The 14,432-nt window shown below is 33.8% G+C and overlaps 1 protein-coding gene and 1 pseudogene across 3 annotated transcripts; one reads left to right on the top strand and one right to left on the bottom strand.

Moving 5' to 3' along the window:
• Positions 1-411: 411 nt before the first annotated feature.
• On the bottom strand, positions 412-577 carry LOC125492971 (U2 spliceosomal RNA; annotated as a pseudogene).
• A 5,088-nt stretch (positions 578-5,665) lies between these two features.
• On the top strand, positions 5,666-14,160 carry LOC125492537 (uncharacterized). Of its 3 annotated transcripts, none has more exons than XM_057391307.1 (6): positions 5,666-6,933; positions 7,867-9,124; positions 10,261-10,359; positions 11,125-12,087; positions 12,853-12,965; positions 13,721-14,160. In XM_057391307.1, the coding sequence occupies exons 2-4, from the start codon at positions 8,231-8,233 to the stop codon at positions 11,260-11,262; spliced, it is 1,131 nt and encodes a 376-aa protein (XP_057247290.1). In that variant the 5' UTR covers positions 5,666-6,933; positions 7,867-8,230; the 3' UTR covers positions 11,263-12,087; positions 12,853-12,965; positions 13,721-14,160. The 3 variants fall into 3 exon arrangements, with proteins under 3 accessions (XP_057247290.1, XP_057247288.1, XP_057247289.1); XM_057391305.1 differs by having other exon boundaries at positions 10,261-10,374; XM_057391306.1 differs by lacking the exon at positions 5,666-6,933 and having other exon boundaries at positions 7,485-9,124; positions 10,261-10,374.
• The last annotated feature ends 272 nt before the right edge of the window (positions 14,161-14,432 follow it).

Genomic DNA, 14,432 nt, shown 5'->3' with positions numbered 1-14,432 from the left:
TTCAATTATTATAATTTTTACTAATATGTAATGAAAGATATTTAATAGTAAAAATGAGTTTTAAAACTGACTGATCTGATCTGAACTTATTTTTTCTGATCTGATTAGATCTGAAATAAGCAAAAATAAGGTGAACTGAACATAGCCTAAAACTAACCGATCAGGAACAAGCACTCCTTGAAGCTGGTGAATAATCTTCCCCATTACAATGTTTTTAACCTACTAGCTAGTGATGATTTGAGAAATAATCTTATAAATGGAGGAGCAAAGACTAAGTGGAAAAAAAATGATCGGGCAGTTATAAATTATCTACTTTGGGAATTAAGACTAAGAAAGTGTGGTTAATTTCTTTCAACATATTCCCTAAATGGAAAAAAAAACTCTAATAGCCCTAATAAAAAAATTCCTACTAAGGACTAATACTTTTGAAAATAGAAAGACTGAAAGTTATTCAGCCCCTAAGACTTATTAGGAGTTAAGTCAAAAGTCGCCATTTCAATTTATTCCCCCATAATATCTTCTATTATACTTATAAGAACATATACTACGCTAGATCTTAGCCAAAAGGCCGAGAAATATAGAATACTTGTCCAAGATGCTCAAGAAGATGAGTATGGAGATAAATATGTGCTTTGCAGATGACCTGATTTTGTACAACTGAAGTTTTTATGCCCCACTCAATAAGAAATAATAGAGTAGGCAATAAAACGAGAGGACTTATATAATACTGACAATTAAGGCTATGTTTAGTTCACCTGAAATTTTCTGATCTGAACTTATCTGAACTTATTTTTTCTGATCTGATCTGATCTGAACTTATTTTTTCTGAACTGATCTGATTACAAGATCTTATCTTTTAGATTTCTCTCACTATATAAGAAAAAATATAGTCATGTGGGGTCTTGTTTGATTCGTCTCAATGAATACTTTATTAATATTCAATTATTATAATTTTTACTAATATGTAATGAAAGATATTTAATAGTAAAAATGAGTTTAAAAACTGACAGATCTGATCTGATCTGATTAGAACTTATTTTTTCTGATCTGATATGATCTGATTAGATCTGAAATAAGCAAAAATAAGGTGAACTGAACATAGCCTAAGAGATAGTATTACATTACAATTTACAATCCTTTCAAAATAACCACAAACCTCTTAGAGAAGTGATTTGGTTAGAACATTATATTTGCGTGCACACTCCTTAAATAACTTTGTGATGGGTAATTGGGTATTACAAGCCTTTGGGAATTAACATTATCAATGACCGAGTAAATTTTTAAGAAATTTGTCTCTTTATATATAGAATATTCCTCTATTTCATGAAGAGTTTTTATAGTTCCTATATGCCCGTTGGAATTCAGTGATTCGTGAATTGGACTCGAGCAACAAAATCTGAAACATACTTTATAAAAGTATATCTGTATATGTTATGTTTTAAGACCTCTTTATGTTCTTTACTCCCCTAAACAAAATATCGTAACAAGCACAGACATGCACTTATAAATATTTCTTATTGTTAAATTTTGGACTATCAATATTGAGATATAAAGTGTTAAATTTTATTAAATTAAAAAACTTATAATGTTATGCAACATTGCAGCAACTGATGGGTGATTATAATTCTTTTTTTTTTTTTGACGAAGGTGATTATAATTCATTGATGTGGGGATTTGAAAAAAAAAATCAGTTGACTAATTACAATATTGGGCATGTTCCGTTCTTTATTTTCAGTGCTTATAAGAAAAATAATATTGTTTAGATAAATTTAAATAATTTTATTAAGGGACTAATAAGTTCTGATAAGTTCAATTCAACAAAAATAAACAAAAATAATAGGTTTAACAGAAAATAGGTCTCATAAGTTCTGAACAGTTCAGATTAAGTCTAATAAAGACTAACAAGATTTAATAAGTTCAGATAAACGTAAATAGGTATGCATCTGACTAAGAGCTGCATAGATTTCATCTTTAGTATAAGGCTTAAGAAGAGCAACATCACAAGCATCAGAGATAATTGGTTGAATACACTGCAGAACTTCATAGAAATTCGTATCAGATGGGTTAGCAAAAGTAAATATATTACTAAAATAATGAGTAAATATGTTTTCAATATCCTCTTCTTCCTCGCACCAAGCTCCACCAACATCAAAGAGCCCTTTCACATAATCTATTTTCTTTCTCTGCAAGGCTTTATGATGGAAATACTGAGTGTTCTTATCATCGTCTTTCACTTTTGCAACTTTGGAGCGCAAATACCAGTAGGCTTCGTGCTTCTCATTAAGATCATCTAATTTTTTTCTCAAGCTCCAGACATTCACGATAATTATCTTCCGAAATCTCACGTTGTTGAGCGAGGCCAAGTGCTTTCTCCACATTTTTTATCTGTTCACTAAGATTGTTGTAATGGGCAGCACTCCAAACTACAAGATTTTGAGCCGGCAAACCAAGTCTCGTTGTTAACACATCACCAGCCGAATCTTCCCAATTAAGCATTTTTCGCCACCAATTCACACCCCTCATCTAACAACCAGCAGGTCTCGAACCAAAACCCACGTTTCTTCTTTCTTTTCTTGTGATTTTGCAGAGGTCGGGTGATAGTCAGAACATGGTTCGATTTGTAACGTAGCCCATGCTTAATAATGTAATCAGCGAATAAGTGCAACCAATCCGAGCTACAAATATACTTGTCCAACATCTCTCTTATTCTCGTGGCTGGAGTGAGCCCTCTCTCGCTCCCATGTGTACCACGTGCCAATGTATCACAAATCACGAAAAGCATAGTCATCCAAAACTTCCCGAAATAAGGGAGAGCATGTCACGTCTAACTCGCTCTACACCTCCGACTTTTTCCTCATTGCTAAGAATCTCATTAAAGTCTCCACTAAAAAGCAAAGGCAAATCAGATTGAGTGTTGATATAACGAATAAGGTCCCAAGTTCGATATTTCTCCTCCTTCTTCGCCGAGCCATAAATACCCACAAACCTCCAATTGCAATCACCCTCTCCTATACCCCCACAAATATGGTGCTGAGAAAAAGATACAATACAAGGGAAAAATTTACATTTTCCTTCCAATAGAGACATGAGCCACCAGCTCTTCCTTAGCTTGACTCGCAACACTAAAAGAATTTTTAAAACCCAACGAACCAATCTTTTAAAACTTCCGCATCATTATTTTATAGCATGGTCTCCGATAAAAAAAATGATGCCGGGGCATACACAATACTCCATTTGTGGAGTAGACGAACTAACCAAGGGTTGCCCATCCGTCGGCAGTTCTAGCAAAGAGTACTCATATATAATGCTTGGCGGGGCTGGATGTAGTGTCATGGGCGTTGGTCTTCTTCAAACGCTTCTTAGCACCGTCCACATTCTCCAACTCCATACTTGATAGTTGATACTACATACCATCACCACACCAGCTAGCCGTTTGTTAGATGCAGTTCATAATAAAACTCATAAAAACATGGATTTCAATCCAAAATATTTTCCTAAAAACATGATACTACACTTGCAAAACAATTATTAAAGATCTACAAATACACGCACCTTGAAAATTAATAGCTACTAAGGAGAAGAGAAAGGTAGGCTGAGAGGGAGAGTTTAAACTTGAGAAAAGAGATTTATTTCTCAAATTTGGTGTGAAAGATATGATGGGTGGAGCCCCTATTTATACTAGTTGGATAGGTAGAATCGGAATAGGATTAGAAAACTAAAAGATAGATTTAGAGAAAAAGATAAACTAATCTAGTTAAGATATAACTAATATATACGATTTTCCAACTAACATTAGGAAAATATATAATTTATCCCATAATACATAATTATAAAAGGTAAAATAATTAAAGATAATAATAAAAAAACAAAATAACTATCTTACTTCACGTACTGCCGCGTGATGACTTGAGCTAAATTTTTTTTTTCTTTTTCTTTTTTTTCTTTTGTAAACCTTTTTCTTCAAATCTTTTTCCTTTTTTGTAAAATCTCCTTTTTTTTTTGCAAATCTTTTTGGAATGGTTTTCAAAACATTATTTATTTTATTTTAAACTATAAAAAAACTAATATGAACCCGGTGCACACTAATTAGTGTGCACGCGATCCATATCACGTGAGTTTATGATATAGTGTATGTTAAAATGATATAGTGTATGTTAAAATGATATAGTGTATATTAAAATGATATAATGTATGTTACAGTGATATAGTGTATATATGTTACAGTGATATAGTGTATGTTAAAATAATATGGTGTATGTTAAAGTGATATAGTGTATGTTAAAGTGATATAGTGTGTGTTAAAATGATATAGTGTGTGTTACAATGATATAGTGTATGTTAAAGTGATATACTGTATGTTAAAGTGATATAATGTATATTATAATAATATAGTGTATGTTAAAGTGATATAGTGTATGTTATAATGATATAGTGTATGTTATAATGATATAGTGTTTATGTATAGTGTATATAAATGAAATGATATTAATGTATGTTATAATGATATGTATATAGTGTCACATGCTGGGCCTGGTCCACACTATTTTTAGTGTGAACCGGGTCCACGCAAGTCGGATTGTTTAAACTAACTACTTGAATGTAAAATTTAGGAAAGTTAAGCCCAAAATTTATTTGGGCTAAAATTTGTTTTAAATACCCAAAACCTTTCTAATAAATAATTAGCCTTTTTAGTAAATAAAACCTTTTTAAAAATTAAAACTTTTCTAAAAATATAAATATTAACTTACTAAAAATAAGGAGTATTACAGACTACCCCTTAAAAGAAGTTTCTTCCTCGAAACTTGGAGCATGCAAGTAAGAAATATAGCAATTAAGTTACATATATCAAATTCATTTTATTAAAGTAAGTTGGCTAACTTAATAACTCATAAAATAAGTAAAAAATTAGGTCAAAAATAGCATATTAAGTTAAAAGCACGAAACTATATCGCATTCTATCCCCTTAAAAAGGAGTAACTCGCTAAGGCTTAAAACTTGACTTAAAATTATTTAACAACCTTGTAATACAACAATATAAGAATTGTTGTTGGAAAATATAATAATAAAATCACTAGAGAGATAATAATACTTTCAAAAATAACTTTTAAGTTAAAAAAAACCCCTCTATTTTAAGGTATTAATAATAGAAATAATTGCTTTCAATAATAGATCAACATAATAAAGAAAGCATTTGAATAAGTACAAAAGGGTATAGTTTAAGACAAACTGAAAATTTTCTAAAACTTGAGTAGGAAAATTTTCCAAATTCTTGAAATAATAAAGAATTACAAACTGATACTAAAAACAAGTTTTGTAGGAAAACTATTTGAGAAAATACAAATATACTATCAAAATGCTATAATATAGTGAAAACAAAAGAACTCTATAAAACTCTTCGTAAGCTTTACTCGAAAATATAATTCGCCAAAAAAACGGATGTAGTGTCATGGGGGTTGGTCTGCTTCAAACGCTTCTTAGCACCGTCAACATTCTCCAACTCCATACTTGATAGTTGATACTACCATCAGTCCATCACCATATGTCTCCAAACCGTCCATCTCCATCTGCTCAGCTTCCCCTTTTGGCGTTTTCATCCATATTACCTTTGAGCTAATCTTTTCAAATTCTCCCTTGTACTTTTGCTTCCTTTTTTTTTGGACTGCAATATAAAAGCACCTGCAGTACTAGGCTCCTGCAAACCTACTTTTCAGTAGCATTAAATGGGGAGTGCACAACATTACCCTAAAAATTTCAATGGTTCCACTACACAGTAGTAGTACACACACAAGTCACAACATTCAAATTTCTCCCTTTCACGTTACAGGATATAAACCCACCTCCACTTACATTTTTCTTCACAACCCCAACTCCATCCTCAATCTCTTTCGAACCTCCAACAAATTCTGTATTCTTCTTTGAAACCTCAGAAAAGAATTCTTTTTTTTTTTTTGGCTCGAAGTTCGTTGTTTTTCTTCCTCCACCTATTTCTGGGTATAGTTTTTCGTCCTCCGGTACTACACGGCAGTCTCTTTCGGAACGTCCCATCAGACCACAAGCAAAACAGAAGAAGAGTGAACTTGATTCCTTGCTTTATACGTGAGAAATCTTCCAACTCTTATTTTTCTTTTGTCTTAATTTTGTAGTTATTATTGTCTTAGTAGTTAATATATAATACTTATCTGTTTTTTATGTTGTAGTTTTGGCATTACTTTATTATTTTCTTACCTATATCATTATTTGCCTTAAATTATCAATTAGTTAGGATTATTTTTGCATTAATCTATTTTATATTAAATGAGTCATTTGCTACTAAGAAACAAATGGATGATTTTTTTTTTTTGGTTATCTGTAGTAATAGTTGTAGGGAAGTAGTAATATACTTGATATAGTAAAGATAGAAGGTTAAGATAGATATTCGTTTTTTTTTTTTTAATGAGATGTGCGTGGGTTGGTGTTGATGAAAATGTAGTGTTCCATACAAGATAGTTGGGGAAATATTTAGTAATTTTTGGCAATAGATGATAGAGGAATAAGAGGAAAGTTGTTTCTTTGTAGCCAAGACAAGACAAGACGGGGAAAATAATTTGCAGGGGATGGGATTTTCAGTAAAGAAAAGAGATATTTTGGTGAATTTGTTTTAACTTTTAGACAAGACAGGGAAAATATTTTGCAGGGGACCGTTCTCTTTCTACTAGGCTCCATGCTTCCCCCACCCTCCTCTCTCTCTCCATGCTTCCCCACTCCTCTCTCCATTTTTAAATGTCAAGCATATCTCCTCTCTCCATTGTACTACAAAAAAAATTGAATCAGAAGCTCCAACTTGTTCATCTTCCACTACTACTACAATTATTGATACTTCTTCACTGCTAATTTTGTTAAAAACAGAAGTTTATAATTTGTTTCCTCTTCATCACCCATAAACTTCGAGAAAAGGTCTCAATTTTGATTCATTATTTGTTGGGTATTTTTGTTTTTATATTTATGATAATTACTAATTTTGTTTCTAGGTATTTGTAATTCTTTTGATTTGGTTAAAGTTGCATGTTGTGATTTTGTTGGATATGGGTCTGTGTTTTATTGCCACATTTGATTGTATGTTAGTGCCTAATGGAAATTAGAATCAACTATTTTTAAAAGGGATTTTGTATGTTAGTGACTCAGCAGTAAAGAATTCCTCTATTAATATGAAATAAGGTTCAAAAGATATGCATGGAAAATTACATATTATATCCTAGTATTACAATCCTATGGCTATCATATAATATCAAATGTATATATCACAACTATACTATAAATACAAGCTAGATATTTGAAGATAATACATGATTCTCTCTAATAGACAAATATTTACAGTACATAAAGGCATGTTATATTTTCGTTCCTACCTAAACATTGATTAAAATTAACTACAAGATACTTTTCTCAAATTTTTCCTTCAAATAGGTAGTACTTTGTTTTCTATCTTGTAAAAGGCTAAACATAAATTATGGTCCTCTCGTCCCATTAGAGATTATATTATCATGTAGCTAAGTTGATTAATGTTTTATTATCATTATTATGGTAAATCGAAACTTTATAGGTAATATAACTTGTGATGTGGAATATATTAGTATATGATTACTCATTTACTTAATAGGTCACTTAATGTAAGCATCTAATTCATGTGTCAACTTAAGAAGCATGATTACTTTTACTTATCATCAAAAATCAATATGAGATTCTTGGTTCAAGTCTTAACACACATATTTTTATTGTTTAATATATATATAAGATTTGTTTTAGGTGCTATGTGCCCTGTACTATATAGATTTGTTTTAGGTTTTATGTTCCGTATATTAACGTATTTTTTTTTTTTTTCATGGTTAGCTGCTCAAATTATGACTTGCTTGGGTTGTTGTTGGGAGTGTTTAAAAGATTGTGGTAAACATGTTAAGGATTTTTTTTGCACAAATAGAAAATCGTTAAGAAAGTGGTCCCTACGTTTGGCGTTTGGATGGTTTACAATATGTGGGGTGCTAATTATTGTATTCACAGCCGAGTATGGTAGGACTAAAAACCCTTTAGCAGTTTGTAGCTTCCCCTATTTCTCTAATACTACACTCCTAGTCTGACTTCCGAATTACATGATAAGAACCCGTATTTTTCTACCATTTTAGGTCTTCTTCTTGGCATTTTCAGTATTCTGTGGTGCACACATATATATTTGCTTAACAATGTGGATCAAATTTTCATGTGCAAATGGTTTGTGGAACCACAAAGTCCTTTTCAACTCACCTTCTTCTTCTTTGTCTCGCTTGTCTTTTCTGTCATACCTAACGCCTTCAAAAATTACGATTACTTATATTTTGCTTCTGCCTTAATGATGATGATATGGGTTTTTTTAGTTCAACTATTTTTCCAATCTAAGTCGGACACTGGGTTATATGGGAGTGTTGTGTCAGCTAGTTTGTCGATTTTACTAAGTATAATTCAATGTTACCCGACGCATACCCGCGACATTGTTGCGGTATGCGTCGGTTTTTCCCTATACTTAGGTTTACATTATTATTACCAGCTCGTCACCTACACCCCATATCCAGAACGGATACTTATTCATTTACGGGATGCTAGACCATTTATTGAGGGTAGGTATGAAATTAGAGAAGTGAGAGATGCAGAGCTAACATTGTTGCAAAGCGAAATGGGGTGGCAAAATGCTCTTTTTCATATCATCCAGGCTGAAAATACATGCAAAATCGTGTCATGTGCGATGTATTGTGATGATGTGAGAGATTCAGTGAGGGAACTTGAGAATGAGAATGAGAATGAGAATGAGAATGAGAATGAGAATGAGAATTGGAACTACTTATTGAAATTCTATAAACTGGTAAGAGTGAGTCAAATGATACAAGAGGAAGAAAGTCAAGAGTCACCTTTAAGTGAAGAGCAACCTTTAGAACGCAGGAGTAAAGACCCACAAACTCAGGCAGGGCATGAAGCAGATCTTGAAATGGGTGGAGCAGCTTTTGTTGATCAGACAAGCAGTGAGGAGCGCATGAAAAAGGTGGTCAATGAAGGGGGAGAACAATATCATGATTTTGATTCTGGCATTAGCAGAAGGATAATTGAAATTCCCAATGATAAGGTAATGTTTCTTTCTTTATTACTTATTGTTTGACTCGCATGGCATCATATTCATACATCATAAGCTAGTATGTTAGCTAGATTGGATTATGTACCTGTATCGCTGTATCCATCACCCACATATAAGAATCTGATTTTGGTTAATAATTATGAATTATTATGTACTGCTCTGGACGATAATCTGCTTCAAGATTACTATTAATCCTCAGGATGATTTTTTTTCTTGAGGTCAAAGTATTACGTGTGTGGACTAATGATGTTTGAGTTTATCATGAATGTAGGACCTGTTCTTATATCAGTAATTAACCGTTGTTTGTATCTTGGAATGATTGTGATGCACTTCCAGTCTTTTCGTTGACTCGGCTTGTTGTTGGTTGAGCTCAAAAATAGGCAGTATACCTTATTTATTCAAACAGTCAATAAAATGATGTGAAATAAGATACGTTTGATGAAAGATTGAGTTATCTAAATTGCCTAATAAGATATGTTTGATGAAAGATTGAGTTATCTAAATTGCCTATTTCAAGTAGGTTGAGGATGTTTGTTGTTGAATCTGGTTTTTGGGGTTGGGTTTATGCTAGATGCTCACATTTGATCTTTCTGCGACCATAATGTTAGGCCGCAACAGCTAGAAACCATCTCCATCGCTTGCGAAAGTGGCTCTGTGAGCGTTACTGCAGTTGCGATCACATCCGAGATTTGAGACCATGCTTGTGAGCTAGATTATGAATTGAACATAGATGAAACAGAGATGTAAGGGGAATGTTGATTGATAGTGTGTTCAAAACAAACTTGCACTCTGCATATACACACACTCACGCTCAAACTCACTCACAATATGATATGATAGGGTGTTGGATTGATTCTCAATATGATATGCACCAACACCGGAATACTTCACAAAAATCACAATACATTAGTAGCTCAGTCAATATAGTGAGCAATTTTAATCTTGTTTATTGTAACTCTAAAATAGAAATATTAAACCCTTGACTCTATTGGAAATGGACAATGAGTGAATGTGCAAGAATCAAGATTGGTGCCGGAGTGTGCATGTGTCTCATATTCATTTCCCCTTTACGTTCCCTCTCAAGTTGTCTGGTTTTATGTTTTATACCTCTTGTACAATATTTGCAGGCTGATGCAGAAGGTTCACCTGCCTTTGCGGCTCGAGGTTTTACTGCTGCAAGTACCTCTGGATCTAAGGAGACTGAGGCAACTGTTTCGGGTAACAAAGTAAGTTTAGCAGAGGTGTGCTTCTTGGCAATTCTTTGATGTTTGTCTTTCTTATGATTTATATCTTTTTCATTGCTGCTATATTCTCTAGTTCTGCAGTTTTTACTAGCCCAGTCTTTTTTTTTGTTTGTTTTTGTTTTCCAATTACGCGTTCACTATATACATGCTTCGTTTCTTTCTCGTGAAACCTTTTACTTGAATTTTTCTGAACTTAAGTGGGCCTTGTTTGAATTGGACTTGTAGGAACTTACATGGACATTTTTTTTCTGGTGACATATTTTTTCAAAGTGAATAAAACTAGTTTGTGTTATTGCTATCTTGGAGGTCAAATCGATCATTTAATCGTTTACAAAATGAACAAAAATCATGGAATCTCTGGTACCTAGATGTTCTCTGGAAACTTGTCCCTAGTCAGATGAGAATGCACCAACCCCTGCATTTCTGATTTCTCTAATGCTTCTGACGAATTCCAGCTCTAGATAAGTTAGCTAATTGGATTGATTGTCAACATAATATGCACCAATGCTGGATACTGCACAATAAACTAGTAGCTCAGTCAATATAGTGAGCAATTTTAATCTTGTTTATTGTAACTCTAAAATAGAAATATTAAACCCTTGACTCTGTTGGAAATGGACAATGAGTGAATGTGCAAGAATCAAGATTGGTGCCGGAGTGTGCATGTGTCTCATATTCATTTCCCCTTTACGTTCCCTCTCAAGTTGTCTGGTTTTATGTTTTATACCTCTTGTACAATATTTGCAGGCTGATGCAGAAGGTTCACCTGCCTTTGCGGCTCGAGGTTTTACTGCTGCAAGTACCTCTGGATCTAAGGAGACTGAGGCAACTGTTTCGGGTAACAAAGTAAGTTTAGCAGAGGTGTGCTTCTTGGCAATGCTTTGATGTTTGTCTTTCTTATGATTTATATCTTTTTCATTGCTGCTATATTCTCTAGTTCTGCAGTTTTTACTAGCCCAGTCTTTTTTTTTGTTTGTTTTTGTTTTCCAATTACGCGTTCACTATATACATGCTTCGTTTCTTTCTCGTGAAACCTTTTACTTGAATTTTTCTGAACTTAAGTGGGCCTTGTTTGAATTGGACTTGTAGGAACTTACATGGACATTTTTTTTCTGGTGACATATTTTTTCAAAGTGAATAAACCTAGTTTGTGTTATTGCTATCTTGGAGGTCAAATCGATCATTTAATCGTTTACAAAATGAACAAAAATCATGGAATCTCTGGTACCTAGATGTTCTCTGGAAACTTGTCCCTAGTCAGATGAGAATGCACCAACCCCTGCATTTCTGATTTCTCTAATGCTTCTGACGAATTCCAGCTCTAGATAAGGTAGCTAATTGGATTGATTGTCAACATAATATGCACCAACGCTGGATACTGCACAATAAACTAGTAGCTCAGTCAATATAGTGGGCAATTTTAATCTTGTTTATTGTAACTCTAAAATAGAAATATTAAACCCTTGACTCTGTTGGAAATGGACAATGAGTGAATGTGCAAGAATCAAGATTGGTGCCGGAGTGTGCATGTGTCTCATATTCATTTCCCCTTTACGTTCCCTCTCAAGTTGTCTGGTTTTATGTTTTATACCTCTTGTACAATATTTGCAGGCTGATGCAGAAGGTTCACCTGCCTTTGCGGCTCGAGGTTTTACTGCTGCAAGTACCTCTGGATCTAAGGAGACTGAGGCAACTGTTTCGGGTAACAAAGTAAGTTTAGCAGAGGTGTGCTTCTTGGCAATGCTTTGATGTTTGTCTTTCTTATGATTTATATCTTTTTCATTGCTGCTATATTCTCTAGTTCTGCAGTTTTTACTAGCCCAGTCTTTTTTTTTGTTTGTTTTTGTTTTCCAATTACGCGTTCACTATATACATGCTTCGTTTCTTTCTCGTGAAACCTTTTACTTGAATTTTTCTGAACTTAAGTGGGCCTTGTTTGAATTGGACTTGTAGGAACTTACATGGACATTTTTTTTCTGGTGACATATTTTTTCAAAGTGAATAAACCTAGTTTGTGTTATTGCTATCTTGGAGGTCAAATCGATCATTTAATCGTTTACAAAATGAACAAAAATCATGGAATCTCTGGTACCTAGATGTTCTCTGGAAACTTGTCCCTAGTCAGATGAGAATGCACCAACCCCTGCATTTCTGATTTCTCTAATGCTTCTGACGAATTCCAGCTCTATATAAGGTAGCTAATTGGATTGATTGTCAACATAATATGCACCAACGCTGGATACTGCACAATAAACTAGTAGCTCAGTCAATATAGTGGGCAATTTTAATCTTGTTTATTGTAACTCTAAAATAGAAATATTAAACCCTTGACTCTGTTGGAAATGGACAATGAGTGAATGTGCAAGAATCAAGATTGGTGCCGGAGTGTGCATGTGTCTCATATTCATTTCCCCTTTACGTTCCCTCTCAAGTTGTCTGGTTTTATGTTTTATACCTCTTGTACAATATTTGCAGGCTGATGCAGAAGGTTCACCTGCCTTTGCGGCTCGAGGTTTTACTGCTGCAAGTACCTCTGGATCTAAGGAGACTGAGGCAACTGTTTGGGTAACAAAGTAAGTTTAGCAGAGGTGTGCTTCTTGGCAATGCTTTGATGTTTGTCTTTCTTATGATTTATATCTTTTTCATTGCTGCTATATTCTCTAGTTCTGCAGTTTTTACTAGCCCAGTCTTTTTTTTTGTTTGTTTTTGTTTTCCAATTACGCGTTCACTATATACATGCTTCGTTTCTTTCTCGTGAAACCTTTTACTTGAATTTTTCTGAACTTAAGTGGGCCTTGTTTGAATTGGACTTGTAGGAACTTACATGGACATTTTTTTTCTGGTGACATATTTTTTCAAAGTGAATAAAACTAGTTTGTGTTATTGCTATCTTGGAGGTCAAATCAATCATTTAATCGTTTACAAAATGAACAAAAATCATGGAATCTCTGGTACCTAGATGTTCTCTGGAAACTTGTCCCTAGTCAGATGAGAATGCACCAACCCCTGCATTTCTGATTTCTCTAATGCTTCTGACGAATTCCAGCTCTAGATAAGGTAGCTAATTGGATTGATTGTCAACATAATATGCACCAACGCTGGATACTGCACAATAAACTAGTAGCTCAGTCAATATAGTGGGCAATTTTAATCTTGTTTATTGTAACTCTAAAATAGAAATATTAAACCCTTGACTCTGTTGGAAATGGACAATGAGTGAATGTGCATTGCAAGAATCAAGATTGGTGCCGGAGTGTGCATGTGTCTCATATTCATTTCCCCTTTACGTTCCCTCTCAAGTTGTCTGGTTTTATGTTTTATACCTCTTGTACAATATTTGCAGGCTGATGCAGAAGGTTCACCTGCCTTTGCGGCTCGAGGTTTTACTGCTGCAAGTACCTCTGGATCTAAGGAGACTGAGGCAACTTTTTCATTGCTGCTATATTCTCTAGTTCTGCAGTTTTTACTAGCCCAGTCTTTTTTTTTGTTTGTTTTTGTTTTCCAATTACGCGTTCACTATATACATGCTTCGTTTCTTTCTCGTGAAACCTTTTACTTGAATTTTTCTGAACTTAAGTGGGCCTTGTTTGAATTGGACTTGTAGGAACTTACATGGACATTTTTTTTTCTGGTGACATATTTTTTCAAAGTGAATAAAACTAGTTTGTGTTATTGCTATCTTGGAGGTCAAATCGATCATTTAATCGTTTACAAAATGAACAAAAATCATGGAATCTCTGGTACCTAGATGTTCTCTGGAAACTTGTCCCTAGTCAGATGAGAATGCACCAACCCTGCATTTCTGATTTCTCTAATGCTTCTGACGAATTCCAGCTCTAGATAAGGTAGCTAATTGGATTGATTGTCAACATAATATGCACCAACGCTGGATACTGCACAATAAACTAGTAGCTCAGTCAATATAGTGGGCAATTTTAATCTTGTTTATTGTAACTCTAAAATAGAAATATTAAACCCTTGACTCTGTTGGAAATGGACAATGAGTGAATGTGCAAGAATCAAGATTGGTGCCGGAGTGTGCATGTGTCTCATAT

The sequence above is a fragment of the Beta vulgaris genome, chromosome 8 (genome assembly GCF_026745355.1).
Source record: "Beta vulgaris subsp. vulgaris cultivar EL10 chromosome 8, EL10.2, whole genome shotgun sequence".
In the NCBI taxonomy this organism is placed as follows: domain Eukaryota; kingdom Viridiplantae; phylum Streptophyta; class Magnoliopsida; order Caryophyllales; family Amaranthaceae; genus Beta; species Beta vulgaris.
The sequence above is the reverse complement of the archived record's forward strand: the minus strand, read 5'-3'. Positions and strand labels throughout refer to the sequence as shown.

Coding starts and splice junctions, on each gene's coding strand:
- LOC125492537 (XM_057391305.1), top strand. CDS start 8,231: ATGTGCAAATGGTTTGTGGAACCACAAAGTCCTTTTCAACTCACCTTC. Junction 9,125..10,260: donor TTGAAATTCCCAATGATAAG/GTAATGTTTCTT, acceptor CAATATTTGCAG/GCTGATGCAGAAGGTTCACC. Junction 10,375..11,124: donor ACAAAGTAAGTTTAGCAGAG/GTGTGCTTCTTG, acceptor CAATATTTGCAG/GCTGATGCAGAAGGTTCACC.